Source organism: Passer montanus, unplaced genomic scaffold (genome assembly GCF_014805655.1).
Source record: "Passer montanus isolate IOZ18808 unplaced genomic scaffold, ASM1480565v1 scaffold3, whole genome shotgun sequence".
In the NCBI taxonomy this organism is placed as follows: Eukaryota; Metazoa; Chordata; class Aves; order Passeriformes; family Passeridae; genus Passer; species Passer montanus.
This window is the reverse complement of record NW_024367707.1, coordinates 4715447-4743279: the sequence shown is the minus strand read 5'-3', so window position 1 is coordinate 4743279 and position 27833 is coordinate 4715447. Positions and strand designations below refer to the sequence as shown.

Here is a 27833-nt window from a genome sequence, read left to right as displayed (position 1 = left end):
TATACAAGTGTTTCTAAACAAGGGTGAACACAACCTTTGTGAACTCCTGTCTTAAATGTGTCATCACTTTAGAGTTTTTAGCCATTCAGGAGAAAAAGTCTGCTATTGTTAAACAACCTAGTGAGCCCTAGGCTGGACTCAGAAGGACCAGAAGTTAATGAATTTCTGAACAGGTTATAAGCATGAGGAAAAATCTTTTTCTTAAAGGATGTTTCTAAGCTGTGTATGAGAAGAAGTTTGGTTTATCTTTCATTCCTGAGGTGAATTCAGGGTTGTGGCAGTTGTAGGTGAAATATCTTCAGAACAATGAACAGTGGTAGTCAGAGAGGATGAACAGGGAACCTGTGGTTAAAAATGCTATTACACCCTGCTTAAAAACACCTGAGACTTGGTATGTCAGCCTGCTGTGGTCCTGCATGAAGAACAGAGGTTATGCAGGCTAAACCACACATCTGGTGCAGGTAACTCCATACTGTGCAAAGCCTTTGTCCCAGCTATGTGCCAGTGCAAGACTGTTCCCATCAGCTGGTGTCTTTTATCAATCTATCCAATCTACCTGTAGATGGTATGGTTTCTGCCCTTGATTTTCAGCACAAAGCTTTTCAAACACTGCTGCCTCAACCTTTTTTCCCCACTTTCACAGTTTCTACTAGTTTCAAAATACGCAGGTAACCTCACACTGAATAAACTCTTTCCAAACAGTCTGTGCTAATCTTAACAACGTGATGTCATCCAAACTCCACAGCATTTGTGAAACATGTTTTAATATTCCAGATCTTTTGATCTTGTCTCATAAATCAATCCCTTCATCTCTTTAATTATTTTAATTGCTCTTTTTAAAATTCCCTTCAGTGTAATTTTCTAACAGGAAGACTCCCAAAAATATCCCAGGCATGACCTAGTTAAGTAGTATGCACACAGTAGTCACACCTAAGAAGTGGTAGAGAATTGTGTTAGTTCCTTCCTCAGTGATGGGATCCTTCACAAGGAGGCTTAAATTCTGTGGGCTCTGTTTTTACACTTTTCTGTAAAACCGTATGTAATTTACTGTTTGCTTTCTCTACTACATACTGATATTGCAGGTTTCTTCCTCTTGTTGGATGTTTTCCTACAGCTCTACCAAATTTTCCAAGATGAACATCTTCTTTTTCTTCTTTTCCACTCCTTATTGAATTTGTTCACGTTGTTTTGCTAGCATTACCAGTTCCACCTAACCCAATGAGCAGCTGCAAAAGCCATTTATGCATAAGAACTGTCCTTTAAGTCAAAGTTTAAGAAAGAAAGTCTTCATATTGTTCTCTGTAATAATTCATTAGCCTTTTCAGCTCTTCAGCCCACTACAAAATCATAAAATTCTCATAATATAAAAAAGGACACAGTAAAACCACTGTCCTTTTTTCCACAGCAAATTTAATTAAAAAGATGATGTTTCAACTTTCTCTAAGTGCCAGTCTGAAATGGTTGGCCTTCAATGGCAAAACGAATGCCAGGAAAAGATTTGGATGACATACTGATGTTCCTTTTTTTTTTTTTTCCCTTCCCTGTAAACCCAGGAACGTTGTTCATGTGTATGTAAGGGCATAATTTAGCAAGGCACTTAGCACATATGAACAAAAACAGTTGAAGGCACTTTGGTGGCAGCATCACTATTACCTTCTTCCAATTATTCCACAATGGATAGAATGTAATAGGTTGAACAGCACACAAGGCGTTGCTCCCACTGAAGAGAGTAAAAATCAATCCAGTAAGCTCCTTTATGCAATGAGGTAAGTGAAACCACTGCAGCAGCCACAAGCAAAGGTGAGAGATGTAAGAGATTTTAAAGAGCAGGGATTTTACTGGCTGTCTTGTGGCAGTTGCATGTCTGGAAAAAAAAAATGTAGAGAGATTGAAGCTGGCAGCAAGGAAGCATTGATTTTGCTAAAAAAAAAAAAAAAAAAGCGATGGCATTAAAAAAAAATAAATCAGAATTCCTGATGCAATGGCAACAAGGATACACAAGCCACCCAAACAGAACTATGTAACCCCCTATAACATCCAGGACTGGAACAAAGACATTGACTGTAACATGCAAATTTCCTAAAATATTTTAGGTAGTTAATCATAAAATCCCCCAGCTTCTCATGAATGAGCTGTGTCAAATGAAGACCATCTGAAGAAAGGATAGTTAGTACAGCCTGTGTGTCTTCTGATGCACATCTGCAGTGAATGTGTCTGCTTTGCTCAGGGTGCCTGTGTGTGGAACTATAACTGTTCAAAACAGGGATACTGTAAGTTTGCCCTGAAAAAAAACTTTACTGAATGTTATGGAAATAATCACGGTAGCACATTAGATTACACACTAGCAATTACTTGTAAATATCTTATTTTAATTGTGAAATCATGTGAAGCCATTGATGCCATGGCATTGTGCAAATCCACTCTCATTCATGCAATAAAATTAAAGGAATTTGCCAGTTGGCAAAGCTCCTGGTGACTGATACAGCCAAACATCTTCCCCTGTTCTCAGCCCTGGTGAGGCCACACCTGGAGTCCTGTGCCCAGTTCTGGGCCCCTCAATCCAGCAAGGATGTTGAGGGGCTGGAGCACGTCCAGAGAAGGACAACGGAGCTGGGGAAGGGTCTGGAGCACAAGTCTGATGAGGAACAGCAGAGGAAGCTGGGGTTGTTAGGCCAGGAAAAAGGGAGACAAAGGTGACCTTATGCTCTCCACAGCTCCCTGAAAGGAGACTGTAGATGGATGGGGCTCGTTCTCTTCTGCCAGGCAGCCTGTGACAGGACGAGAGGACACAGTCTTTACCTGCACCTGGGGAGATTTAGGTTGGACATTAGGAGGAATTTCTTCACAGAAAGGTTAATGGAATGGGCAGCCCAGAGGGATGGTGGAGTTACCAACCCTGGATGTTCTTAAGGAAAGACTGGACGTGGCACTCAGTGCCATGGTCTAGTTGACAGGGTGGTGTTCGGTCACAGGTTGGAGTCGATATCTCAGACGTCTTTACCAACCTGACTGATTTTGTGATGTTGCGATTCTGTGATCAGTCCTGTAGCTAACTACTTGTGGATACTATTTTTCTGGGCTTGTAATTGCACGTGATTAATGAAACCTGTGGCTTCAGCCCGCTGTTTTACAGTTATCCATTATGAACCAAAAAGACTTTAAACAAAAGGCTTTCAAGACTCCCTGGTCCGGTCCCTCTGCAGGGAGGGCGGGCAGCAGGTGACACACGGCAGCCCCGCGGCCTCAGCGCCAGGACACCATCCCGGGATTCCAGGGGGCGGCTGGCGGTGCCTCCACAGGTTGGAGTCGATATCTCAGACGTCTTTACCAACCTGACTGATTTTGTGATGTTGCGATTCTGTGATCAGTCCTGTAGCTAACTACTTCTGGATACTATTTTTCTGGGCTTGTAATTGCACGTGATTAATGAAACCTGTGGCTTCAGCCCGCTGTTTTACAGTTATCCGTTATGAACCAAAAAAAAAGACTTTAAACAAAAGGCTTTCAAGACTCCCTGGTCCGGTCCCTCTACAGGGAGGGCGGGCAGCAGGTGACACACGGCAGCCCCGCGGCCTCAGCGCCAGGACACCATCCCGGGATTCCAGGGGGCGGCTGGCGGTGCCTCGCATCCCGCGGGCCCTGCATTCACGCCGAGCGGGCTCTCCGGGCCGCCGCCTCCCCCGGCCCGCCCCGGCCCGCCCCGCGCATATAGGGCCGCTCCGCCGCTCGGGCCGCGCCGCCGCCGCCGCTCCAGGCATGGCACAGGGCTCTACCTCACTATGGCAGCAGCAGCGCGGCACAGCACCCTGGACTTCCTGCTCGGCGCCACAGGTAACCGCGCTCGAAGGCGGCGGGGGGCGCGCACCTTCCCCACCCCCCCCGCCCCGTTGCGTGTCTGGCCGGGGCCGCCGAGGATGAGGTCCGCGCCGCCTCCCCCTCCGGCCCTTTCCCCGGCGTTCCCGCCGGGCCGCGTTTATCCCCGGTACCGCCTCTGTTCCTGGCAGGCGGGCGGCCCGCTGCGGCCTCCAGCCCAGAGCCCGCCGCGGCGGGGGCTGGGCCGAGGCGGACATGCGGGTTCCGCCGCGGCGGCTCCGGGCGCCCCAGGGCGCGCTTTCCCCGCGGGGGCGGGCGGGAGGCGCCGAACCGCGGGGCTGGAGGGAGGGAGAGCCTGGCTGTGGCGGGCGGCGGGGCCGGGGCACCCCCGAGGCGCTGCGGCTGCACCGCGCTTGAGGCGGGTGCGACGAGGCGGGAGCGCGGTGACACTGCGGTGCCGCTCGGAGCTGGGGGAGAACGCGATTAACGCTGGAGCTCCGGGCTGTGGCAGGCCCTGACCCCGCGGGGCCGGGATAACCACGTTTCCCGGCGGCGGAGCCGGGTGGAAAGGTTTGGTGGGGGAAGGGGGAGCTGCCGTGGGCGCCAAAGCGCCTCGCCAGGCCGCGGGCTCGGTGCGGCCTCCCGGCAGCCGCCCCTGGGCCGGCCTGGCCCCCGGTCCAACCCCCCCTTCTCCCTCCAGGTTGGTGTGAAGGCAGTTCGCCGCATCTGCGGACAAAATATTGTAAAAGCTCGTTTTGAGAAAGAGATTTCTGACCAGAGGGGCTTTGCTGCGAACCCTTTGTGGCATTGCTGCATGTGCACTTGGGAGAGCCGGGAGCAGGAAGGGGAAGATGTTACTGCCGTTCCCAAGGAGTGTGCTTTCGGGTAGTGCACTGTGGTTTTCACACGGAAAACCTTTCAGTTTCTCTTTTCTACGGAGTTTCAGGGCGGGTTAGCCACTCTAATGGTGACCTAATGGCAAATGAGATAGTCCTGCTATTTTCCTTGCACCTTGTGCTTGACTAATCTAGTATGAGCAGAATTGGTAAGCTAGACTAGTGTAAAAACTAGAAATCAACCAGCCCCCACAATGGCCTCTTTGTCACTGTAGTTCTCTGAACTACCATAGGTTCAGAAGTTAAAACAACAACTGGCTTCTGCATAAGGGTCAAAATTGCCCAGGATAAAGTAGGTGCTTTACCTATGGTTTATTTATTGAAAATAAGCCATAGGTATGTTAGCTCCTCTATGATATAAAAAGCAATGCTGTTAATTAGAGAATGTGGTAAGGACCTTAACAATTGCATTGATTTTAGGTAGGCTTTTCCACTTGCCTTTACTTTTGAGGGCAATGTTTGCATCATAGTCTGACCAAGATGGATGTACCTAAATGGGAATGGGTTGATGGACCCACTGTAGAAGTGTTGCTGTGTATATCAAAGGAAGGAAGAAGCCTTCTTACATTTGTCTCAGCAAAACAGACATCTTCAGTGAGACATGAGGAACTTTCAGCTGTGACAGCTCAATAGTTGGTTTGTACTTCTTATGTGGAGTTTTTCCTCTCATCTAGTGTTTATGGTCCAAAGCACAAAGAGTCATCTAAATAGAAAAAACTGGTGAGTGTGCACATGTAGTTTGTGTTACAGGAGTTAAACCTTATAGCTTAATCATAGATTGCCTACTACTTGAGTTTTTGTCCTCCAAATTAGGTGGACAGTTAGATTTCTGAATGGTCTGGAATGCTATGAAATGGCATTTAGTAAAATTAAATGTGTGGTTTTGGGCCTTCAGATCTTGTGAGGATAGCATGTTTTTTGTAGGTCTCAGCTAAAGCTGTTGCATCTTTCCTTATGGAGAGGGCAGAATCTGTAAACTTGGTAAATGCACACTCCTTGTTCCTCAAAACATTAACATGTCCTTGTGTTTGACAAATGTGTGTTTTTGTATAGGTATTAATGTAACAAGTTGCCAGCTTATCATGTGAGGGTTAAAAGGGACCTTAAGTGTTACCTACTTTCAAGTTCTCTGCTGTGGGCTAGGTCAAGTTATATTGAACCACATCCAACCTGGCCTTGAATGCTTCCAGGGATGTGGTATCCACAGCTTCTCTGGGCTGTCTATCCCAATGCTTCATCCCTCACAATAAAGAATTTTTTCCTAATATCTAACCAAATCCTGTTCTCTTTCAGTTTGAAGCCATTCCCCCTTGTCACTCTAGGCTCTTTTTCAAAAGTTTCTCTTCAGCTTTAAGTTCCCTTCAGGTAAACTGAACAATTCCAATTCTCTCAGCCTTTCCTTGTAGGGGAGATTCTCCATGTCTCTGAATATCTTGAACTTTATCATCTCTGGGTTTGAGCAGGTCTGCGTCCCTTCTGTGCTGGGACTCCAGAGCTGGAGGCAGCACTGCAGGTGGGGTCTCAGCAGAGCAGAGGGGCAGAATTCCCTTCCTCACCCTGCTGCCCTCAGTGCTTTGGGTGCAGCCCAGGACACTGTTGGTTTTGAACTGCAAATGCCTGTTGCTGGGTCATGTCCAGCCTCTCACCCACCAGCACCCCCAGGTCCTGCTGGGCAGGGCTGCTCTTGATCTGTTCATCCCCAGGCTGTTGATACAAGGAGTTGTCCAGAGCTGGGTGCAGCCCCTTGCACTTGGTCTTGTTAGACCTCATGAGAGTCCCATGAGCCACTTCTCAAACTTGTCCCAACTGATTTAGATGCCCTCCCATCCCTCAGGTGTGGCAACCATACCACTCTGCTTGGTGCCATCTGCAACTGATCTCTTTGTGTCATTAATGAAGATACTAAATAACTGGTCCCAGTATGGACCCCTGAGGGGCACTTCTTGTTACTGGTGTCCATTGGAGCTCTGAGCCACTGACCATCACCCTCTGGATGTGACTGTCCAAAAACTTACTGATGCACCAAACAGTTCACCCACTGGGGCCAGCTCTCACCACTTTAGAGAGAAGGATGTTGTGGGGGATCGTGTCAAAGGTTTTGCAGAAGTCCAGGTAATGCCATCTGTACTTTGTAGTAAGGTTGGACAATCGTTTGTTTCATTGCAATGCGTCTTGCAATAACTGTACATGGTAATGATGGGGATTTTTTTAAGCATCTGCTTGGTCTGAGTCATTATACATGGTTGAAATAATCTGTATATGTTTCTCACTGTTCACTTCTAACATAGCAGCTATCCAAAGGCATCATTGTAATTGTCTACCATCAAGACTGAAGATGATTATAAAGGCCAAGATGTTAATAGTTCTCTGGGATCTGTTTATCACTTTTCTCTCTGGTGTGTGTCTCTTTATCCTCAGTGTTCTGAGGTTCTCGGTGAGTGAGGGATGGAGGCTGTCTGTCGCTGGCAGGGAGAAGATCCGCAGGACACAGCTCTGCATGGGGAAGATGGGATTTCGTCAAGTGTTAACACTCGTGCAGCTGTTAGCAACTGCTTGTGCTGCAGAGTGGGGTGGGTTCTGGTGGGTTGTTCTCACTGGCTGACTTACTTGGCATGTCACAAACCCTTTCAGTAACAGCCTTGGTTTCTTCAGGCAGTCCGGTTGTCTTGGAGTATTGTACTCTGGAGCTTGTCATGTACATTCTTCAGGACTCAAATGTACTCAGCAAGAATTGTGAGACTGATAATTCTCTGTAGCCATTTCTTAGTGATTGCAGTCATCACTTCCATAAGGTTGTTGGAAATGCCAGCAATGTGAATAAAAATGTGGGTCTGGGGAGTTAGAAAAAACAGGTCCTCTTGTTTTGGTTTGAGATGGGGGACCACATTATTGCCTTGGGAATGGGGTTGCATGAGATGACTAAAGCAGTGTACATCTGCTAAAAGCTGCCAGGTTTTTTTTTCAAACTTTTCAATAAACTTTTTTGGTGTACTACAAAAATCTATATACTATTAAAAAAAAGACCTTTTTGCCTGTCCGTGTGCTGTCCTTGTCTTTTTTTGTGTACTACAAAAATCTATATACTATTTTAAAAAAGGCCCTTTTGCCTGTCCTTGTAACTATTTCCTCTAATTAGGCACCTCATTAGTTTTTTAGGAATAGTCAGTTAAAAATATAAGCAGGGGTGAATCTTTTGATAGCTGGATAGCACAGCCTGAGTTTCAGTAATGGTCTTCTCAAGAGCTGGTTAAATTAGCAACTCTACAGCTCAGCTCTTTGAACAGAAGTATTTTACTTATCTGTGACCCTGGAGATAAACAGACAGCTTTAGCAGGCAAACAGCATAGTGTTCCCTATCCTAAAATACAAGAAGACTGTTTTAACATTTACAAAAATGGACACAGCTTGCTGGCGTTCTTTAATTGGGGCATAGAAAGCTTTAGCTGTGGTCTTTTTGTTAGTTGGAAGGGATGAATTTGAGACTCCTCAAGTTACTTAGTTTGAGGGCTTTATTATGGAGGTATATACATATTTGATGCTTATACCTGTACAGAGTTGATTTGAGATTTACTGTATGGTATAAATCTGCTTGTAAATGGGAGTTTTTCCATCCATGCATGAATGTGTCAACAAAGCTTAGCTCTCTTGGTTGTTGAGTATTGAACTGATGGATGTTCTTCAGGTTCCTCTAAGGGTGGGAGGAGGGATAATATCAAGAGATTTTGATATGAAGAGATCTCTTGTGAGATTTGGGTTCTTTGCTTCAGAAAGTTGTTTTGAAAGGCAAATTAGTTGGAAATCAGTTGAGTTGTCTCCATGTTTGCTGTTTGGGATTATTGCTGGGGGATTATAAATAGTGCATGGTACAGTGGCACAAACAACTGTGCCAGGGCACAGATGAGTGAGCTGGTGGAGGACAGCAGTGATTACCTGAGCTGGAACAGTTACTAAAACCAATGCTTAGGAAGCTCTTGGGTGAATTACACACTCTGGGAATGCTGCGGTTGGAGAGAGTGCGGGTAGGGCAGTGCTTAAATTTAAGAAAAATTTTAAGTGAATGTGTGTGTGTGCATGATCTGGTTTTCCTCGGATTAATGCTTTTAAGGAGATAGAGAGAAGGGAATGACCTTTTGTAGGCTGAGCATCCTCTCTCAGTAGCTTGTTTCCTGTCTGCAGAGTTTGGTCCTCTGCTCAATTCTGATACTGCAGGGGGGAAAATATCTTAAGTATCAGGTGTTCTGAGTTACCTTCCTAAATATTCTTTCAGTATTGAAGTTTTTACTTAGTCTATCGAATTGTTAAATATTTGAACTGAAGGCAGTTAAAATAATGTTTTCATTCTTGTCTTTGTTTGGATTGGAACTCTTAATGTTCTTCATGGAGCAGCACTAAAGTTTTGTGTGCTTACTTTTGGCTGTGTTGATCTTAACTTTTGAAGAGCGGAAGATTTGATAAGGTTTTGAGTTTTACACCTTCTAAAAGCTTTTTTGTTGAGATTCCTTACTTTAAGAACTAATTAAGAACATGGTTTTCTGAAAGGGTAATCTCCTGGGAAGAGGAGTGTTTAGGAGAACTAAATACTGTGGGATGAGGGGGTTGGGGGATGCTGCATTGGCTCTTTCTTGCTACTGTCTCTGAAATCTCTGCCCTAACTTCTACCTGGGCAAACACTGCATGAGTTCAGTTGCTTGTGTTTTGAGCTGTGTCTTGCTGTAGTAAAGACAATTTGGAACTGGTGCTGCATTGCTTTATTTAGCAGATAATCAACAGTTCTAGATGTTGAATCATTGTTCAGCCCATACTAAGTGTGGAAATACCAGAGAATGCAGGAAGAGATGACTGGCATTGAAAACTTGATATTTTTCTTGAGAACTTGCAATTTCTTAAGTAAGTCAATCGTATGAAGGAGCAAGAAGATGTCAAGTTCAGTATTAGTCTAAGCCTGAGATTATAAATGAAACTCATCAATAAAAGATTTGAGCACTTACCTATATAGAGAGTTACTTTTAATTTGGTGTTCTCTGGTGGGTGCTTTTGTTGCCTGATGTACTAGAGATGCTAAGGCTTTGTTTTTTCTTGCGAGACAGATTTTGCTTTTGTGGCTGGAGCTGGCTGCAGTTAGCTGGAAAAACTTGTTAAGTATATTTGAACTTCTTGTGAGGGAATGGTATCTCTGATCCTTATAGCTAAATTTGACTGGTTCTGTCAAGCATTGGATTGTCTGAAGTGCTGAAACATCTGATTGCAGTGATAACATGCAGATGACAGGCTTATCTCCTTACCTTATTGATTTATGGTATGTGAACAAAATTTGCTGACGCCTTAGCTATGATCTGTATGTGAAGACCATGTAAATAAGGATTAGACAAGACTCCGATGTCTCTGGAGCTTGCAACTGTGTTATCAGCCTTTGCTAAAGGTGTGTTTGCAGCTGCAGTCCAGGAATGGGTCTGTTTTGGTTGTGTTTCCTCAGCAGCCTCCCTGAGTGGTGTGGGCTCAGCCTGTGCCTTGTCTGGGCTGTTTGAGCTGAGCCCTGCAGGTCTCCCCAGTCTAGTTCTGGCAGGCCTGGACCAAGAACTAGCCTGCTGAGTGTCAGAGCACAAATGGGGCTTGTCAGGAGGTGTTAATATAGGTATTAATAGCTTTCCATTTTTAGCAGTAACGACTGCTATGAACTCATTGCCTGCTTTTGTTGGTTTCTAGTTTTGGTTATTAAAGTGCTTTATGACTGGAACTCTGAAAATATAATTATCTGACTCTCCAGCATGATGTCAAGTTCTCAATGGCTGCTTGCTCAGACATGAAGGAACTGTCACCTGCAAAGGTGAGGTCTAACAGTGTGGGAGATGTTTGTTGTGAGGCTCATGGTTTGAGGCTGTAGAGCAAATTCTTGCTGGAAATAAAGACTGCTTTTGACACATCAGTATTTCCCATTTCAGATACATTTCTCTGATCATGCCTCTTAGGTATCAGAATCCTTGAAAGGAGGAAAGTATCTAGGACAAGTGCTATGCTAAGTATTTTTCTAGAAGATGGTCAGGTCATATGTGATTAAAGTGGCTTGGAAGGTGTAAGTGACCAGAAGAGCTGATATTATTTGGACATGCTGAAGTTCTGTTACCAAATGGGTTTTCTTCTCTACAGCATTTTTTTTTTTGTGTGGAAGGGCTACAGGTATTTAAACAGATGCTAAGGTTTAAAATGTGAACAGTCTTTGTATGCCAGTTGGTGGACTTTTAGTTGTATGTTACTGGGAGACAAATGAAGTTTAAGGCTTTGAAACTACATCTGTTGATACTAAGGCTCAAGTGGAGGCCTGTGTTGTTTTGGGATTTTTTTGGAGTTAGCAGAGAATTGCTTTGTGATCTGTTGTGCACATTTCCAGAAGACAGGCATTTAAAAAGTTAACTGTAGAAGAATGCCATATCATTACTAACTGCAATTAGATGCCAGATATAGGAGAATACTTTAAAAGCATATATTTAATTAAAAATAGAGAAAGAAATAATTTGTAAATGTCAGAGTGAATGGGCGAGACTCTACTAGTGATTGAAAATATGGTCCCTAATGTGCTTCCAGACATTATGGTCTTCTAAAATTTTGCCAAAAACTAACAAGGGAAAACCCCTCTTACAGGTCTCTGTGGTGGATTCTTTTTAGTTTTCCATAGTATATTGTTCTGCAGGAATCATTGTGAGTGAGCCTTCAGATACTGATGAATCCACAAGCAGAGGCACCCTGTATTTGCACAGTAAATTAGATTTTTGATAGCCCTAATACAGCAAATCAAGTAGAGAAAGGGTGAAGGAATAACTTATTTTTAGTGTATTTATTCCATTATGGAAGTGGATGGATCTCAAGGACCTATATTTGCTGAAAACTTGAGATCTTCTGTGGAATTCTCTCGAAAGTGACTGGGAACCTAATACAAAGGTGGTGGTAGTGCATTGAATTCTTTTTGTAGCTGGGTATTGTGAATGCTTTGAGAGTGTGGATGGATCTCAAGGACCTATATTTGCTGAAAACTTGAGATCTTCTGTGGAATTCTCTCGAAAGTGACTGGGAACCTAATACAAAGGTGGTGGTAGTGCAGGGGAAGAGAGTGTGTTGAATTCTCGTTTTGGTAGCTGGGTATTGTTAATGCTTTGAGAGCTCATTCTGATCATGGTTGTTTTACCCACAGTTTCCTAAAGGACCCTTGGATGCACAGAGAGACTCCTGCTGGCTCTGGTGATCTCATGGAAGTGCCAGCAAGTTCATGCACTTGCTGGTGTGACACAGTATAGCTGGGTTTGCCCATATTCACTATATGCAGCTTAAAAATAGGAGTGGGGGAGGTTTTCCGTGGAAACCTTTGGAAAAAGCAGCCTTCTACTCCTAACCTTGTGTAATACATAATGCAATGGAGAGAGTGCACTAGGAAACTTGATGATCTGTTTTCTCATGGATGAATGAGTAGTAGATGACTATTTCCACCTGCTGCCCCCTTAAGCCTCATGCTATACATGAATTATTGACTTCTGTGTCTAAGTCAACATAATGAGTATGGTCCTCATGGGTGCAAAGTGATTGAAAGGAGTAATTTTAGTATAATTTTTTGCTTCCTGCTGTTTTCTTCTTTTGCATAGCCGACAAGGACAAAACAAAGGATTTTTGTTGTATGTGTGTTCTGATGGGAGACTTTGAACTTAGTACCCAGAAGGTGTATGTTGCTAAAGCCAGTTGTTATTCATTTGCATCTGTTAACATGTCAGGAAAAAGCTACCTGCTTTGTTCTGGGCAGTTATGAAAGCAGGGGTCATGGGGTATACTTGCAGGGTGTACTTTAATTCTTGTGAGGTGTGGGGTTATTTTGTTGTTGGAGGATAAGGCTCAGGCAACTGTTGGCATTCTGACTTTAGTTGAGCCTGCCATATTGCTGTGCAAACTCTAGGTAGGTCTGTTTCAAACACCAGTGTGCTCTGCTCTCTTGTTTTCCATGCAGGCAGATCCTTTTAACTAGCACAAAATAATTAAAATTCCTAAGTTTTCTAGTTCTAAGAAAAAGATTGCCATGCAGGAGTTGACAACTAAGTGATAACAGTTTATCTGCAAATTATTATGTACTGCTCCACCTGGTCACATACAATGGAGAGGGAGACCTAGGAGGAGGAAGTAGCTGTTAACTTTCCATAAAATGTTGTGACTTTTAGCTTTTTTTTGATTTTTATTTCTGTTTTCTCAAGTGCTAAAAAAATCTAGGATTCGGCAAATACATGGGAGCCTGAAGCTTCTCCTTGGCTCTGGATTTTTAAAGCTTATGAACAATTTGCTCACCAAACATTTCTGCTGCACACCTCTTAATTCTGCAGTTTTTTCATGTCTGAGATTGAGATACAAAACTGGCATTGGAAAAACATCTTGGATCAGTCTGTGGATGAGAGATTCCCTGTACACCTGTGAGCCTGAGGACACTATTTGCTGTAAGAGGTGGTGGTGGAGGGGGACACCAGTTTGACTGTGGTGAGCTGAGTGCCAGAGCAGTCAGGTGTGCATCTGTAGCAGGTTGGGGGCACCCCCTCCTGCTGCTCTTCTTGAACTGCCCCTGGACCTCAGCTGCCTAGAAATTAATCTCTTCTGTCAGGTGTGTTCCCTTCCTCACTGGTATGTGGTGCCCTCCCACCCTCTCTCTGTATTTCCTTTTCCTGTTAAGATTTTTGAAGAATTGGAGTTGATAGGTAGAGTGCCTATGTGCAAGGATATCAGACTTGCAAAACACAAGGATTTATTATGTTGAAACAACCTAAACAGCTCTGAACTGAAACAATATGGCAGCAGTTCAGGTTGTTAGTATATTCTGCATCTTGATTCCTAATGTATGCTAACTCTTTAATGTATTCTTAATGAAGCACTTAGTTTGGTTTGTTTTCTTCACCTTTCTCTACTGAATATTTAGCTGCCAAGGGAAAATTCATCAGTTGCAGAATCATATGTAAATGCTTTGATGTGTTTTATTGTTTTGGTTATGCTATATTCTCACTTGCTAGAATAAATTATTGGAAATCCAGGTAAGAAAAATTTGAAGTTGGAAGTGGGTTGAATATTTTCAAATGAGAGTTAATCTGTTCCCATAGCTTACTGACATTTTGTTAATTGTGGGGCTTAATCCAGAATATTTTTAGAGATAGCCTGGCTCAATAGCAGATGATTCCAACACTGAGCTCAGGTGTCAGGGTGGAACTAGCCAGTGTTGTGCACGAGGCCAGACTTGATGCTTACAGCAGCTCTGGAGTTTGCTCTCGTGTTCACAGATTAGTGTCAATTACTGCTTTGCTGCACAAATTCAGGGGAACATCCTGCTACTGCTGCAAGTCTTCAGACATGCTGGGATTCAAAAACATTCAGGCTAAACTGGGCATTACCTCTCCTGAAAAATACATATATTTCAAATCCTATACATAGTGGGTTTTGTTCCTACTCTCTAAAGTTGAAACTCCAGGCATTTTTCATTACTTCTGGCAAATAAATATCAAATGCCTAAATCAGTATTTTGTATTTGGTATCCCGAGTTTGTTTCTTTTGTTTCTGAATAACAAAAAAAGGTAATGATTACTTGAATAAACATTTAGATGTAGATTCAAAGGTGTTCTTGTTGTTTTAATCACCATTGTCCTATTTGCTTATCAAGGCTTGATAAGAGCCTATCTGAACTTGGAGTGAGGTGGTGACAAGTGCATTTGGGTGAGACATCCTGAGATCACTGAAACTTCCTGATGCCTTCAAGCAACCACTTAAGGCCTCAAACTTTTTAAAAGGGACTCTCCAACTTGGGAGAATTAATTAGCCCTCCAAGGCAAATCTTGTGTGGTATAACTAAAAGGATACCTGGTGAAAGAGCATATTGTTGTTTTAATTTCCTAAAGTTAATAGCATAATAGGGAGAGCTTAAGCTTGTGCCTGTGTTCTTAGCAAAGAACTCTGTGGCTGAGTGATGAGCTGTATGCGAGGGGTTGATCTGTTCATGGAGCAGAAAAATATCAGTGATGATTTGTCCTGCAGTGTCTGCCAAGATGCACCTAGCAGGATTCCTTAAAGGTGTTGAAAACAGGCTAAATGTGTTATGAGTACTTCAGTTCTTTCAGTCTCTTTGCCATCTTGCTGCTGTCTTGCAGAAGCTGCAGAAGTGAAGTGGTTTGGGGTTGGGTTGGACACTGGTTCAGTTTGGGTCTCATGTCATGGAGGGTATGGCATGCATTACTAAACAGGGTTTTCAGTGTTTTTGTGGTGGTGGCTTAAGGAGTAAATGGTGGAAGTAGGTATTTGTTTTGAAAAAGGTGGAGAAGGTAAAGGGAGTTGGGCAAGGAAACAAGTGCTACTGAGAAAGTGGGGACTACATGTCTGAAGTGACAAAAATACTTTGTGAATGTACTGGCATTGGAGCAGCTGCTCTTACCTTCTCCAGAAAGGCTGATGCCTGCCAGAAGCTGCAAGTTCAAAGTGAGCCTTGCAAAGTTCCCTTGCAAGGCAGAGATTAGAACCTGTTTAAGAACTGTGGCTCATAGTTATGACCCCGTTTATCCTTTTGATGTCTGAAAAACATGTTGGTTTGATTACTGGCCCACTTATTACAGCTGTAACCATGGTTACTGGGCAGACAAGCTGTGTACTCTGAGCCTTATTGCCTGTGCCATGGTAGAACCTGACACTGGATAGGAGGTCTAAAATCTTACTGGTACAGATGATGCATATTCTTACAGAAAGGTAGGGGAAGGAAGAAGTTTCATGGTGATAGTGGACTGTGGTGTTTCATCAGTGATGCTCCTGACTAAAAAGGAACCAGCAGTTAAATAATTCACTGTGGTCTAGCAAAGTTTAATTTTGTTTGTTCTATTTGGCTTTAGTTTGCAAAATGGAGTTCAGTGAGATTTAGAAGGTGAAAAATAAATCTATCTCAGAACGTGCATCGAGATCAGATACAATAAGCAGTAAGCAAAGCCTTCCAACTTCTATTAAATATCCTTGGCTACTGGGGAATTGGTTTGCTCTTGATTTTGCTTGACGAAAAGTGAATATCAGTCACTTCAGGCCTTCTGGTTGAAGCATTCAGGGGTAATTCAAGTTGGGGGTTTATGGATGGGCAAACATGAGTTTCAAGCAATCAGATTTTTTAGCTTAGTCTGCTGTGGAGTTGGATAGAGATGATTGGGGAACCTTGATTTATTTGGTATGGATCTTTTTTCCAGTTCTTTGTAGCTTGTACAACTCTTATTTTGTCCTGGAAACTATTGCTGATTTTGTCTGCTGGCTGCCTTTACTGGCTTCCAATGTATATGCGTTTTGGGAGCAGGGGTGAAACAAAATGACTACCTTGGGAATAACTCTTGAAGAAAGTCACAATGGGGAAGATTGTGTCTGTGCTGAAGTGAAGCATTTGGTTGTAAACTGTGCCTCCATACTAGGCCTTGGGAATAACTCTTGAAGAAAGTCACAATGGGGAAGATTGTGTCTGTGCTGAAGCGTTTGGTTGTAAACTGTGCCTCCATACTAGATTGGTGTCAGGTGATTTCTCTGGTAGAGATACTAAGTCCTGGTTACATTGTTGCCATGTTGCATGACCATAGTGGCTTAGTTCTGTGTTTTGTGAACTGGAGGTGATGCTACTTGCTTTCCAGGGACAGCCCTGTAGATTGATGTTTTGTTAGGTTTCCTCACTGATACTGGTGTGGTAAGTCTTTCCAGTTGTGTTCCTGTTCTGCTAAGTGCAATTTTAGGGGCACCCTCCCCTAATTCACCTTGTCAACTCCAAAATAAGTGGGCAAACCTTGCAACTTGTTTTTGAGACACTTGTTTGAAGAAAGTAAAATTGTTCATTAAAGCTATGTTGTGGGTGACACAACCCCCACAAAACTGTATAGCAAACTTGAGACTTCTGAACTTAGCATATTCTGACTGAAGAAATATCTTTATGGACAAATTATCAGCTTGCTTTTGACGGTAGTTGTACCAGAGTAATGTCAGTTATTTCCAAGTGAGTTTTTGTGTGCTCTTCTGAGAATTATTTTCCATGATATCATGAAGATTTCAACTGGGGACTTGCTCTGGCCTGGATGTTAGAAAAAAAGGATGTTGTGTAGGGGTAGGGTGGATAGGTTAGTCTTCAATGCCTTTGTATTTATCCAGTATTACAGCTGAACTTTTTTTGAGGTTTCTTGTCAGTGCTGTGAGATTGCTGTTTGTGTGTTAAGCAATTTTAAAAGTAATTATGTGAGTAAAGACTTGTGTGGAGTATGATATAGTATATGATCAATAGTAGCTGTAATAAAACTACTCTGATTACATTCATAGTAGATAACTACTTTTGCTCAGGTGTGGAAACTGATTTAAAGTTGTTTGAATACCCATGCACTGAGAAATATCTAGGTGGATGAGGATGGGCAGAAAACAAGATACATGAAAGAGTGTTCAAATGGTACTTACAGAAAAATTAATCCAGGCTTCCAGGAAAAAATTTCCAGCCTCTAAAAAAAGGCAGAAGTAACTAGAGTGGAAAATCCTCACTGATTATTTTTTCTCTCTTAATCTTGCAGCTGATTGTAATGCCGTTCTTAAAGCTCTACAGCCCATTTTTCAGGAGCAGGGAATGACAGAAACAGTTCATAACTGGGAAGACCATGGTTATTTAGTAACCTACATCAAAAAAAATGGCAGGTGAGTGGATTTTCTTTTGATTATGTCTCCACTGTACTTCCTTAAATTTTTTTATTTCTCCCTCTCTTGGACCTCCTGTAGCGTTGACAGGGCAAGCTATCCTTTTATCAGCTTTGTGTATGAAGCAGCTGTGATAAAGCAGAATATTATTTCTAATCTGGACTGTGTCATCTTGCAGTTTGGGTATGAGAAGGTTGAACTGTTCAGTCTGGTCTGTACCATAAAATGGTGCCTTGGTCTCAGCACTAGTCCTTCCTGATGCAGGAAAGCTCAAGTCAGTTCAATATATTTGTAATTTTCTGACTATTAAATATGCCTAAACATGTTGGAGTCTAACCTTAGCATGTGAGCAATGACAGCTTTGTGTCTGTCTCTATTTACATGCTGTTGTATGCTTCAAATTCTCAAGCAGCTTCTGAGGTAATTAACAGCTTGATAAGGATGGTTGGTGTCATTAGTGACACAAAAGCTGAGCCTGCTGGGACAAACTGATAAACAAAACTACATTCACTTTGTTTCCAGATGCTGCTTCCACAGTTAGTTGATTATGGTATACATTAATCTGGTCTATTTATAAGTAACTACCATGGTTTTATTGCACTGAATTTCTTTATTGTTATTCAGTTACCTGTTCTTGACATAATTGTGGCAGTTGCTGCTTTGGGGTTGCCGTTTTCTGTTATTTGCTGGATGGATTTGTTTTGTTTGGTGGTTTGTTTCTGTTTGTTTGTTTAATTGGGATTTTTTGTGGGGGGTTTTTGGGACCCAAACTAAGGTAACAGGTAAGTGGATATGAGTAGTTCTGTGTTTATCATTCTCAGTTGTGCTCTATGAAGTTTTTGTTATATTTCAGTTAGCTTTTCAAATGTGGCACTGATTTTTTCTGCTCAAAATTACTTGATTTTTATACTTGATGTGTCTAGAAAAACCTGTTAGCTGTATCTTGCTTTTGTACAGCCTTGTTTATTTTGTCTTTAATTACATGTGCTTTCATATTCTTCCTGAATATTTTGATCAACATTGCAGTTCTGGTAGCCTTTGTCTCTGAGTTGGTAAAAAGATAGCAAAGTTGGTGATTTTCTACTCTGGTTCTATCCTTCCTCTCTGTTGAGTTAAGCTTTCATGTAATTCTCCTAAAAAGATAGTATCAAGGTTCTACCAACTCAGAAGAATTAAAAGATAATACCTAAAAATAAAAAGAAGTTAGGAGACTAAAAGATTGAGCATATTTGATTACGTGGCCTCATGTTGCTTTCCTGCATTTCCTTGAGTGTTAGAGGGATATGAGATGTGAATTCTCAAACTGGGTTTTCTCTTTGCAAGTTCATCTGATCATTCCTCTTAAGATGACAGCCTCTTCTAAAGGAGCAGGTTCAGAGTTAAATTGCCTGTCTTTTGATGTATTCCAGGAACTCCCTAGATAAGTGTTTTGTTGGATAACTTTTCCAGGAGATAAGTGAACTGGCACCTGGAAGCAACTCTGAGACACATTTTTATAAGAACTTAAGTTCAAAATATCGGACTCGATTGCTCTTGTTATGCTGTCAGCTGAACATGTGCTTAGGGGAACTTTCTGTGAGTTTTGGGACCTCAGCAGTTTTGTTTCCTCTGGTTATACAATAAGCCTGAACACTTTTTTTTTTAAGGTAGCCCTAAACAGTATATTTCTTCTAGTATAGTTTGTATTTGTTTGATGTAGTTTCAGTTAACTTAAACAAATGAGGTTGTAAACCCATAAAACTCAACAGACTGGACAGTTAAAAAACCTTGCAAAACAAACACGTCTCACAAATTGTAAGAATGAGCTGATGTGCTCATATGGATTTCAACTGACTAAATAATTAAAACAGAACTTCCTAGTTCTGTTTTAATACCAGTAAGTTTGTCTGCACTTTGTCTTAGTGCATTAAAATATCGTACATTTTAGTTAGCATAAAAATATTACCTGACACAACTAGAAAGAAAGTAGCCAGGACATGCAGGCTTTTCCTCTTCTTTCCTTGCAAAACAGTGAGTGTACTTCATTTCCAGCAGCAGCTTGTAGTAAAACTTGGAAAAAAAGAATTGTGATGTAGGTATGTCATGAGCAGCTCTTGTAAGGATGACTGGCTACAACTTGTTACAAGTTCCCTAGAAGGAGAAAAGGAGTGGGTGCTGTAAGGGTTTTGTGAGCATGTGCACACAAACATGTTTTTAGCCAGCCAAAGGTGACTGAGCCATTGCAAGACAGATGTGCAGGTGATGTAACAAGCTGGGTACTAATCCCTGGGAAAAATATTTGAGATGAGATAGTAATATGTTGCTAAACTGTGTCTGTACTCCAAAGTTTGCTGAGATAACCCCACAGCCTTCAGGGTGCCCCATGCTGCAGGCTGTGGAATTGTGGGTCCTGCTGTTGACAGAACTGTTTCTGACAAAGCCACCAAGTGAACAGCTCCATGGAGGGCTGCCCTGGTGGAACAAATTGGAGATGATTTGGGGATTAAGACCCGCTTTCCTGTTGTCATAACCAAAGCAACAGATCCCTGTTCACTTTTGTCCAAAGCTAAGCAAGCAAAAGTCATATGTGGCAACTCTACCTGGTCCATTTACTTTGTGATTTGTTCTGACAAAAAACCTAATTGAGGGAGGTTCAACTGAAGATATTTACTAATGGGGTTGTCAACACAAGGCTCTGGAGTGGGGCTGGGAATGGCTCACTTGAGCCACTCAAGTTCTTCTCTGAAGTGGTGGGGATGGACACATTCCTCTCTGCTTTGCCAGCCCCCTTGCCCGAGCGCTGCTTGGGGAGCAGTGGCATGTGCCAGAGTGGAGCTCTGTCTCTTGGCTTTTGAGTCTCAAGCAATGTTGTTTTTCTGATCTCTGTGTTTTTAAATTCCTTCTAGAGTGGTTTGTAGGGTCACATTAAGCAGCATGCTTTTACTGAAATGTCACTAGCTTGGACTAAACAGTTAAAAGTTAGGTTTAAAACATGTGAAGTTTTTATGTGACTTAATGTATGTATATGAGACTTTGTAGAGTCATACTGCCCAGTATATTTCAACAGATTGAGACATGTTGTTGCATCTAAGTTAAGGAGAAAAATCAGTCAAGCTAATCTTTAGAAATTGCTATCTTCTCAGCTAGTACTTTGTTTTAATCTCATTACTGCTTGTGAGCAAGTAGCCTTTTATTATACTGCATAGAACTATGAAAGTTTTTTTCCTTGTAAATCAGTGCTCCTTCTTTTGTCATGTTCCACTTTGAAGTTCTTCAAAACCCCCCACAACCTGAAACTTGAGTCATGGCTTCTGCAGTAGAAGAGTGTCTTTTAGAAAGGCTTTGACCTCCCCTATACCACACATCCATTTTTAACTTTGCTGTCTGAATTATTGTTTAGAGAAGTATAATCCTACTGCATTTGACTCCACTGTTCACAGCAGTGCAAGCTTTACCCAGTTGAATTTGGTTTGTATGTCACAGAGATGCTGATGAATGTGTTAACACTGTGAAGGGAGAGGGGAGTGTGTTTACTTTTTTCTTTTCTTTGTTGGTCTTTTGCTAACCACTCTGTATGCTAGACAGCATATTTTAAAGGAGCAGGGTGAACATTCCTCAGCACTTTGTCTCAGACTAAAATGTTGTAGTTGCCTATGGAGTGACCCTGAGTGTAAAAATGGGCTGAAGAATAGGAAGCAGTTGCTAGGAATCAGCAACAGCTACCATGCAACAGCTTTTATTGGTTTTATTTTCTTATTCTGTAAAAACAGAGCAGGACTGATGGTGTAATGAAGAAATTTGATTGCCTAGCTCCTTAAGGTCCCTCAAGTACTTTGTAATTAAGGTGAAGAACTTTAAAAAAAGAGTATGTTTTAGTTAAACAGTGTCATGCCATTTTCAAAATTTGATGTTTTCCTAGTATAAGCAAATTTTTATTTCCTCTCTCATTGAGTAGTTTGACAGGTGGTGCTTTTAGTGCCAAACTGTTTATTAAATACTTGAACTATTTTCTTTTATAGTGATTCAGAATTAGTCAGCAGATAAAAGCTTTGATGAGTAAAGAGGAATTTGTAGGTACCTGTCTTTCTATCCAGCTTTATTTTGTGGGTGTGGTGGTTTGGGAAATCCTTTCTTGGGTACATGGGATTGCAATGTTTCATTGTACTCTGCAGTACAAGTCACTAAGGTGGGATGGTACATTTCAGGTTAGAATATTTTGATCTTTGCTTCCTAGTTCTGTTTCCAGCAGTTACTTTTTGATTTGTGCAGCTTGGAATTATGTGTTGACATCTGATGTTTTCTGATGTTCAAGTGCTAAGATGCAGCACTCAATAGAATTGTGTCTATAGCTGACAGCTGTGCATACAAGCACAAAAAGCTTGAGCACTGCCTTGGAGGATGTGACAGATGTGCAGGTGCAGCAACAAGTGGAGTGTTCTTACAGTAGGGGCTGCTTTTCAGGGGCAGATTTCCTTGCCAGATGGAAAGGAACAGGATACCTCCTCACTGAGCTTTTTTTTTTTCTGCCCTTGCTACTTTTATGAAATTACATGCAAGCACACCACCAAAAGTGTGGCAGGTGGCTTTTTTAAAAAAACAGGTATTATATTTTTCAGAACGATGAAAGAGGAGGGACTAATTTTGAAACAACCTTTATTTTTCCCCTAATTTGGATTCTAAAGTAATCTTTCTTGTATATTCATAGATAGAAAATGGAAACTGTTCTCATTGTTTTAAAGAACCTCTTCCAGAAATTAAAAGAGCAGCTGCTGATAAAAACCTGCATTCATATATGTTCTGCCAAGCAGAAAAATGTAAAGTGACAAAAACCAGCATAGCCTTTGCTGTCTGATGACTGAAGCTAGTAACTTTTTGTGAGTTCAGCTTTGGCCTACCACTACTGCATTAATACTACTTAATACTGGACTGTTCACTTTTTTGAGTACACTTGTACTGTTGGCTGCGTGCTTAAATCTTTAAAGGCATTTTAGCTTATTTTAGGTGTTTGTTTTCATGCGGATAACTTATAGCCAAGGTATAACCAACCTGGACCTGTATTATTGTTGGGAATTGTGAATTTCATTCAAGTTTTTTACTATAAACTAGCTGAGAATATCAGCCACAAACTTGGAACCTGTTGGAACTTGAAATTCAGTTCCATTACACAGTCTGCTGCCTGCCTTTCATCTCTTCCTCCTTGTCCCAGGTGTCAGGACCCTTCTGTTCTGCTAGAAGTGACAATTGGATGAAATGGATGGTTCTGCAGGCTGTTGTCTCTGTATTCTAATGCTGTCATATCACATAACAAATCTGAAGTTGTGTGGCTGTACTTTCAGAGCAACTCTCCTCTCTGTCTCTTGCCTCCCACCTCAGAACAGGGGCAGGAACATCCCCTGCTGAGGCTCTCAGGGAGTCACAGGGGAAGTGAAGATGTCAGCTGTCAAATCTTATGACAGCTGTGTCATTCTTGTAGGAAATTAATTTAAAAGAGAACTCAAGTCATGTGCCAACATCAGCTCCCAGAATATGGAAACAAACTGATAAAAAGTTTTTCTAAAAGTGAAAATATTTGACACCATGCCACTTCTCAGGCAATCAGAGCTGTCTTATGAACTGCATGTACATATTTCTGTCTGTAGTGCCACAGCTCTGAGGGCCTATGGACTTCACCCTTTTCACTGTGAATGGTCATGTCCAAAACCTGGAGTGACCAATATTTCCATCTTCTAAGTTCTGCACTTTTGTCCTTCTCTCCTTTAGAAAAACCCAAACCCTGACGTAAACAGAATCCTGGTAGGCTTTTGTGATGCCTAACCAAAATCCTGTGTCGGAGGACACCTAGTGGGGAAGCTCTGGGATGGAGGGAGGGCTGCTCCAAGGTGATGACAGTCTGTGAGCTCTGCCTGTGTATGTGTAAATAGTAAATAGAAACTCCTGGGGGTAGGACCTGTCTGCAGGGTCTTGAGGAAAGACTCAGACTGCCCAGACTCATCCTCTGAAGAGAACTTGGTGACAGTAGTAACACATGAGAGCTGTAGATCACTGCTGTTCCAAAGCCAGCAAGGTGTTTTTATTCTTGAATTGCTTCAGTCAGTTTCATAATTTAATTGTTTTACAGTTACCAAAAGTTATCTTCAGATAGCACACAACATTCAGGGTTTTATCTCTGACTGCAGCTGGGGGCTGAAGCTCCCAGCACCATGGGGGAGGTGGTGTTCCTGTTGAGGCTGACAGTTTGCAAAAGGGTCTCTGGAAGAGACAAAAAAAGGTGGGAGTGGCGGGGAGATGAAAGGTCATGTAAACTTGGCCATAACAAGAGTTGGTTTGTGTTCTCCTTTGGAGCTGAGTGGGGTGATAAGAGGAGACAGGCAGAGAATGGAGCATTCAGAGAATGATACAGCTTTATCTGAGGATTCTGTGTTGCACTAGTGCTTTTTTGTCTCTGAATACCCTTTCTTTGTTCAGCCATTCCTGTTCTCATCCCCTCTTCTGCTTTTTTTTTCCCAGTGTATGCTTTTCTCCTCTACTTCCTTTGTAGCCTTTCTGTTTCTTTTTGTCTTCTCTCCTCCCTAGAATGGAAAGGATTTGCCTCTGCTACACTGTTTTCTTGTGTCCTTCCCCACTGCCCTTAGTTCTTGTTTTCCTCCTTGCAAGTTCTTGGAGATTCACTGTTTATTCACCTAATGTACTTAGCATGGCAAAGCCTTGCTCTTTGATCTTTAAATGTTTCTGTAATAAATATACAGTACGAATTTTGTTGACTTTGCATCTGTATTCATCAATGAGAGTTTGCTGCTGCAATTTCTTTGCCAGTCAAAGCTATGGTTTGCTCCAGGATGCTTATTGTTTTTCACTTACAGATTTTTATTCAACTTTGAATGTGATCAGTGTCTCGGAATAGTTACTATAAAAAAATTTAAAAAACAACCAACAAAAAATCAAGCAGCCAATCACAACCACCCTGCCTGCAAAACAAAGCAGAGACACACCCCCAGAAGTGAAGAGGAAAATACAGGGGAAGGAAAGTGTCCAGCTGTTTTCTTAAGGCTTGTTTTCAATTAAAAAGCCCAAATCAAACCAACACACCTGCTCCAGCAGGCCTTATAGACTAGCAAACAGTGTATTCTGATTGTACCATTGTTGTGGCTTAAACACCCTGCTTCACTGCCTTGCTTGCTACTGATTCTGGCAGTGACTCTTCTTGCAACTTTGTTTGCTCTTTGTGACTTGCAGAGGAAGACTTGAGCTGGTACTGCCAGCAGTTACAGATGCGGGAGAAAAAGATATTAATTCTGAATTTTAATATAACTTGTTTTAGATTTTCTTTTTGTACTCAGATTTTTGATAATAAATTTGTTATCACTGTCTCTGTTGTAGTTTTGCCAATTTGAGAATTCACCCTCATGGACTGGTGTTGGTGGATCTGCAGAGCTACAATGATGACATGAAAGGAAGAGAAGAAGTTGATCAGGTATGAGTGTTGCTTATCTTACTAGGATTACCTAACTGTATGGGGAGCTCGTTTTTTATCAAAGTCTGTCGTAGTAAAAGATTAAAAATATTAAAGTTAGTTCAAATCTGGATGCTCACAGTAGAGGAACAGTAGCACCTGTTGAAGTTGTGCTCTCATGTGAGTGCATGAATGCACGCAGTCCTCCGCAAGTACTTGGGCCTTGTGTTCTTTGTAACAGTTGTGAAGATACAGCAGCCTTGGTTGGGGCTTGGGTCTCTTCAGCTACCCAAGGGCAGTGGGAGAGGATAAGAGATGCTCAGTCTGCAGCCTGGTGTGTTAGTGTGAGACGTCTTTGTATTCTCTCTTCTGAGAGATGGGAAGCCTCCATACTCAATCTTTTGCCCCATGGAGAAAAACAACTTAATCTCTGGCATGAAGGCTCTAGACATTGAGTATTGCAGGGGTAAGAGGCCACTACTGTAGCAGGAATGGAACTTTGAAGGGTTCTCATGTTCCCTCTTTGGATGTGTTGTCCTGGAGAACAGCTGAATGCAGTGATGAGAGCTGCTGAAATGTGCATATTCTTGCTAGTAACAAGGCTGAGGCCAGCTAGTTACTCATGGGCTTCCAGTGTTACATTTCAAAGCCTTTTCATAGCAGGTGCTGTTTTATTGACTTCCAGATAGGTTAATTTAACACATATTTTGCATAAAGTGCTGATCTACAAATTCTACCTCTTGTTTGCTATTTTTTGTAGCTTCTAAACAAAGTAGAAGAAAGAATGAAAGAGTTGATTCATGGTAACATAAAGAGGGTGAAACGGTAAGTTTGTACCTCTACTTCTGTATGTGGCTTGTCTGCATAGTTACTAAAGATAATAAGCAAATTAGGCTTTAGTGTAATGCAGTGAGTAGCCTGGAGTATGAAGGTATGGATGGGATATTTTTTTAGTTACTTGGGAGGATTGCATGAAATAGTGAGAGAAAATGCAGTGTGGAAGCAGGAGCAGACTGCTCTGAAAGAGCTGGGCAGCCAAGGGCATAAACTACCCCATGGGCCACATCCCGTGGCTCCTGAAGAAGGTGAGCTGGTGATGGTGACCAGGATCAGACCCAGCCCTGTGGCTGCCAGGCTGGGCTGTGATACTGAGGCAACTCTGAGCACAAGCTGGGTGTCAAGGCTGTTTCTGAGGCTGTTTTGATGCTGAAATGATAAAGGGAGTTTCTTGAATCCCTGTGATAGGAATTTTTTAAAAATGGGTCAGATCAATGTCTGCCTGGAGTGGTCTAGGTCTTCTGCTTACCTTAGTATAGGGAGGTGAACCTCCTAGTGTATCAGGCATGGATCTTGTCACACGCTCTTCAATTTTTTTTTGCTTGTTTTTGGGGTGTTTTTTATGGGTCTTTTTGGGTTCTTTTAAATGCATTTTGCATAGTTTTGTTTTGGTGCCAGCTGCAGACGTGCAGCTGCAGTGGGATGAACTAGCTGAAGTTTCTGGCGCTTTGTTGGAGCAGGGCTGCTCTTGCTGCCGCCGTGTGCCGCCATCTGGCGGCTCGCCGGGGGCAGGACGTGTTTCTGGAACCTTGATTGCGAATCACTAGGGAATTTAGAAGAAGCTTCTTGGATCTGGTTGTCTGTTACAGTCTCCTGGAAAAAAACCCCTTTAATTCTTTGAAGTGTGTGTGGGAGATCTGATGGACTCTGTGCCTGCACATTTTGTCTAAATGCAATCTCTGTTTTTGTTTGCTGTCATTTCAAAGACAGTTTGTCTTTACGGGTGAAATGCTGGTTTGAACCAAGGTACATCTCTATGGAATTTTAAAAAAAAATCCTAAAACCCACAAACAACATACCCAAAACAATCTTAGAAGACCCTTTAACCACTTTTAAAAAGTAATGCAGGCTATTGAGTGATATCAGGGATTGTGGTTATGTACTGCAGGCTGACCCAGCTCAGTTTGAAACACTGTAATAGTTCTTTTTTGTTTCTCTATGTATTAAAATGTGTCTCAGTATAGCTTCAAAATGAGATCCACTTAATCTCAGAGAAATGTCATCCCTAACTGAACTGAAGATGGGAAGAGGTTTTGTCATGTTTTTTTGCCTGCTGTTTTTGTATTTTATGAATTTCTAGTCATGACCTGATTGTTCTACAGAGGCTCATTCATTATGTAAATTCCATCTCTTAGAATAGAGAGAAATTCACAAGTACATTGTAGAAGTTGTACATGTAGAAGAACCGTATATACTACCTCTTCTTTAGCAAGCTCCATATATTTAACATTCTTAAATTTTCTTATATCTGTTAAGTGTTAAATGTGGCAAGTGTTAAATGTGGCAAGTTTTCTTGGAAGCCTGTCACAAATATTATTTATTATGGTGAATCCACAGTATGTTTATAGTGGGATTTTTAAAATAAGCATTTTAAAATAAGATTTTTTAATCTTCTTTCATATTATTTTTTTCAGGTTGCCAGCCATTTTGAGAGGAGGTGTTATTGATAGATACTGGCCCACAGCTGATGGGCGCCTGGTGGAGTATGACATAGATGAAGTTGTTTATGATGAAGATTCACCTTTTCAGAATATTAAAATTCTGCATTCAAAACAATTTGGGAATATTCTTATTCTCAGTGGGGATGTTAGTAAGTATCATCTCATTTAAGGATCTCTGGCATGAAAATGTCAAAAGTGTTGTTTTCTATCCTGCTATGGCGGTTTTAATAGATGTCTAAGGGTAGTGGTTCAGATGCTGGAAGCTGTTTGTGCATATACAGATATATCTGTTCCTGCATATTAAGGATGTTAATCAGGCTGACCAGTAAAATCTAGAGTTAAAAAAAATTTTTTTTTTTCTAGAGTTAGTATCTCTGCTGCAGAAAGTGGCCTGGGAAAAGAGAAGATGGTGTTCTATAGCAGAGCTTGCTCTACTTCATTCTTTTATATGAGCTTTTCTGTTTGTTGCCAGTCCAACTTTCTAAGAGCTTCTCTTTGACAGTAAAACAA

The 27833-nt window shown here is 41.9% G+C and overlaps 1 protein-coding gene across 1 annotated transcript in view; it reads left to right on the top strand.

Moving 5' to 3' along the window:
* The first annotated feature begins 3669 nt into the window (after window positions 1-3669).
* Window positions 3670-27833, top strand: part of SMS (spermine synthase) — a 43158-nt gene continuing 18994 nt past the window's right edge. Inside the window, exons 1-5 of the mRNA XM_039714294.1 lie at window positions 3670-3831; window positions 17276-17396; window positions 24753-24846; window positions 25586-25650; window positions 27297-27472. Of these exons, the coding sequence (XP_039570228.1) occupies window positions 3780-3831; window positions 17276-17396; window positions 24753-24846; window positions 25586-25650; window positions 27297-27472 (508 nt within the window). The 5' untranslated portion in view covers window positions 3670-3779. The remainder of the gene's footprint in view (window positions 3832-17275; window positions 17397-24752; window positions 24847-25585; window positions 25651-27296; window positions 27473-27833) is intronic.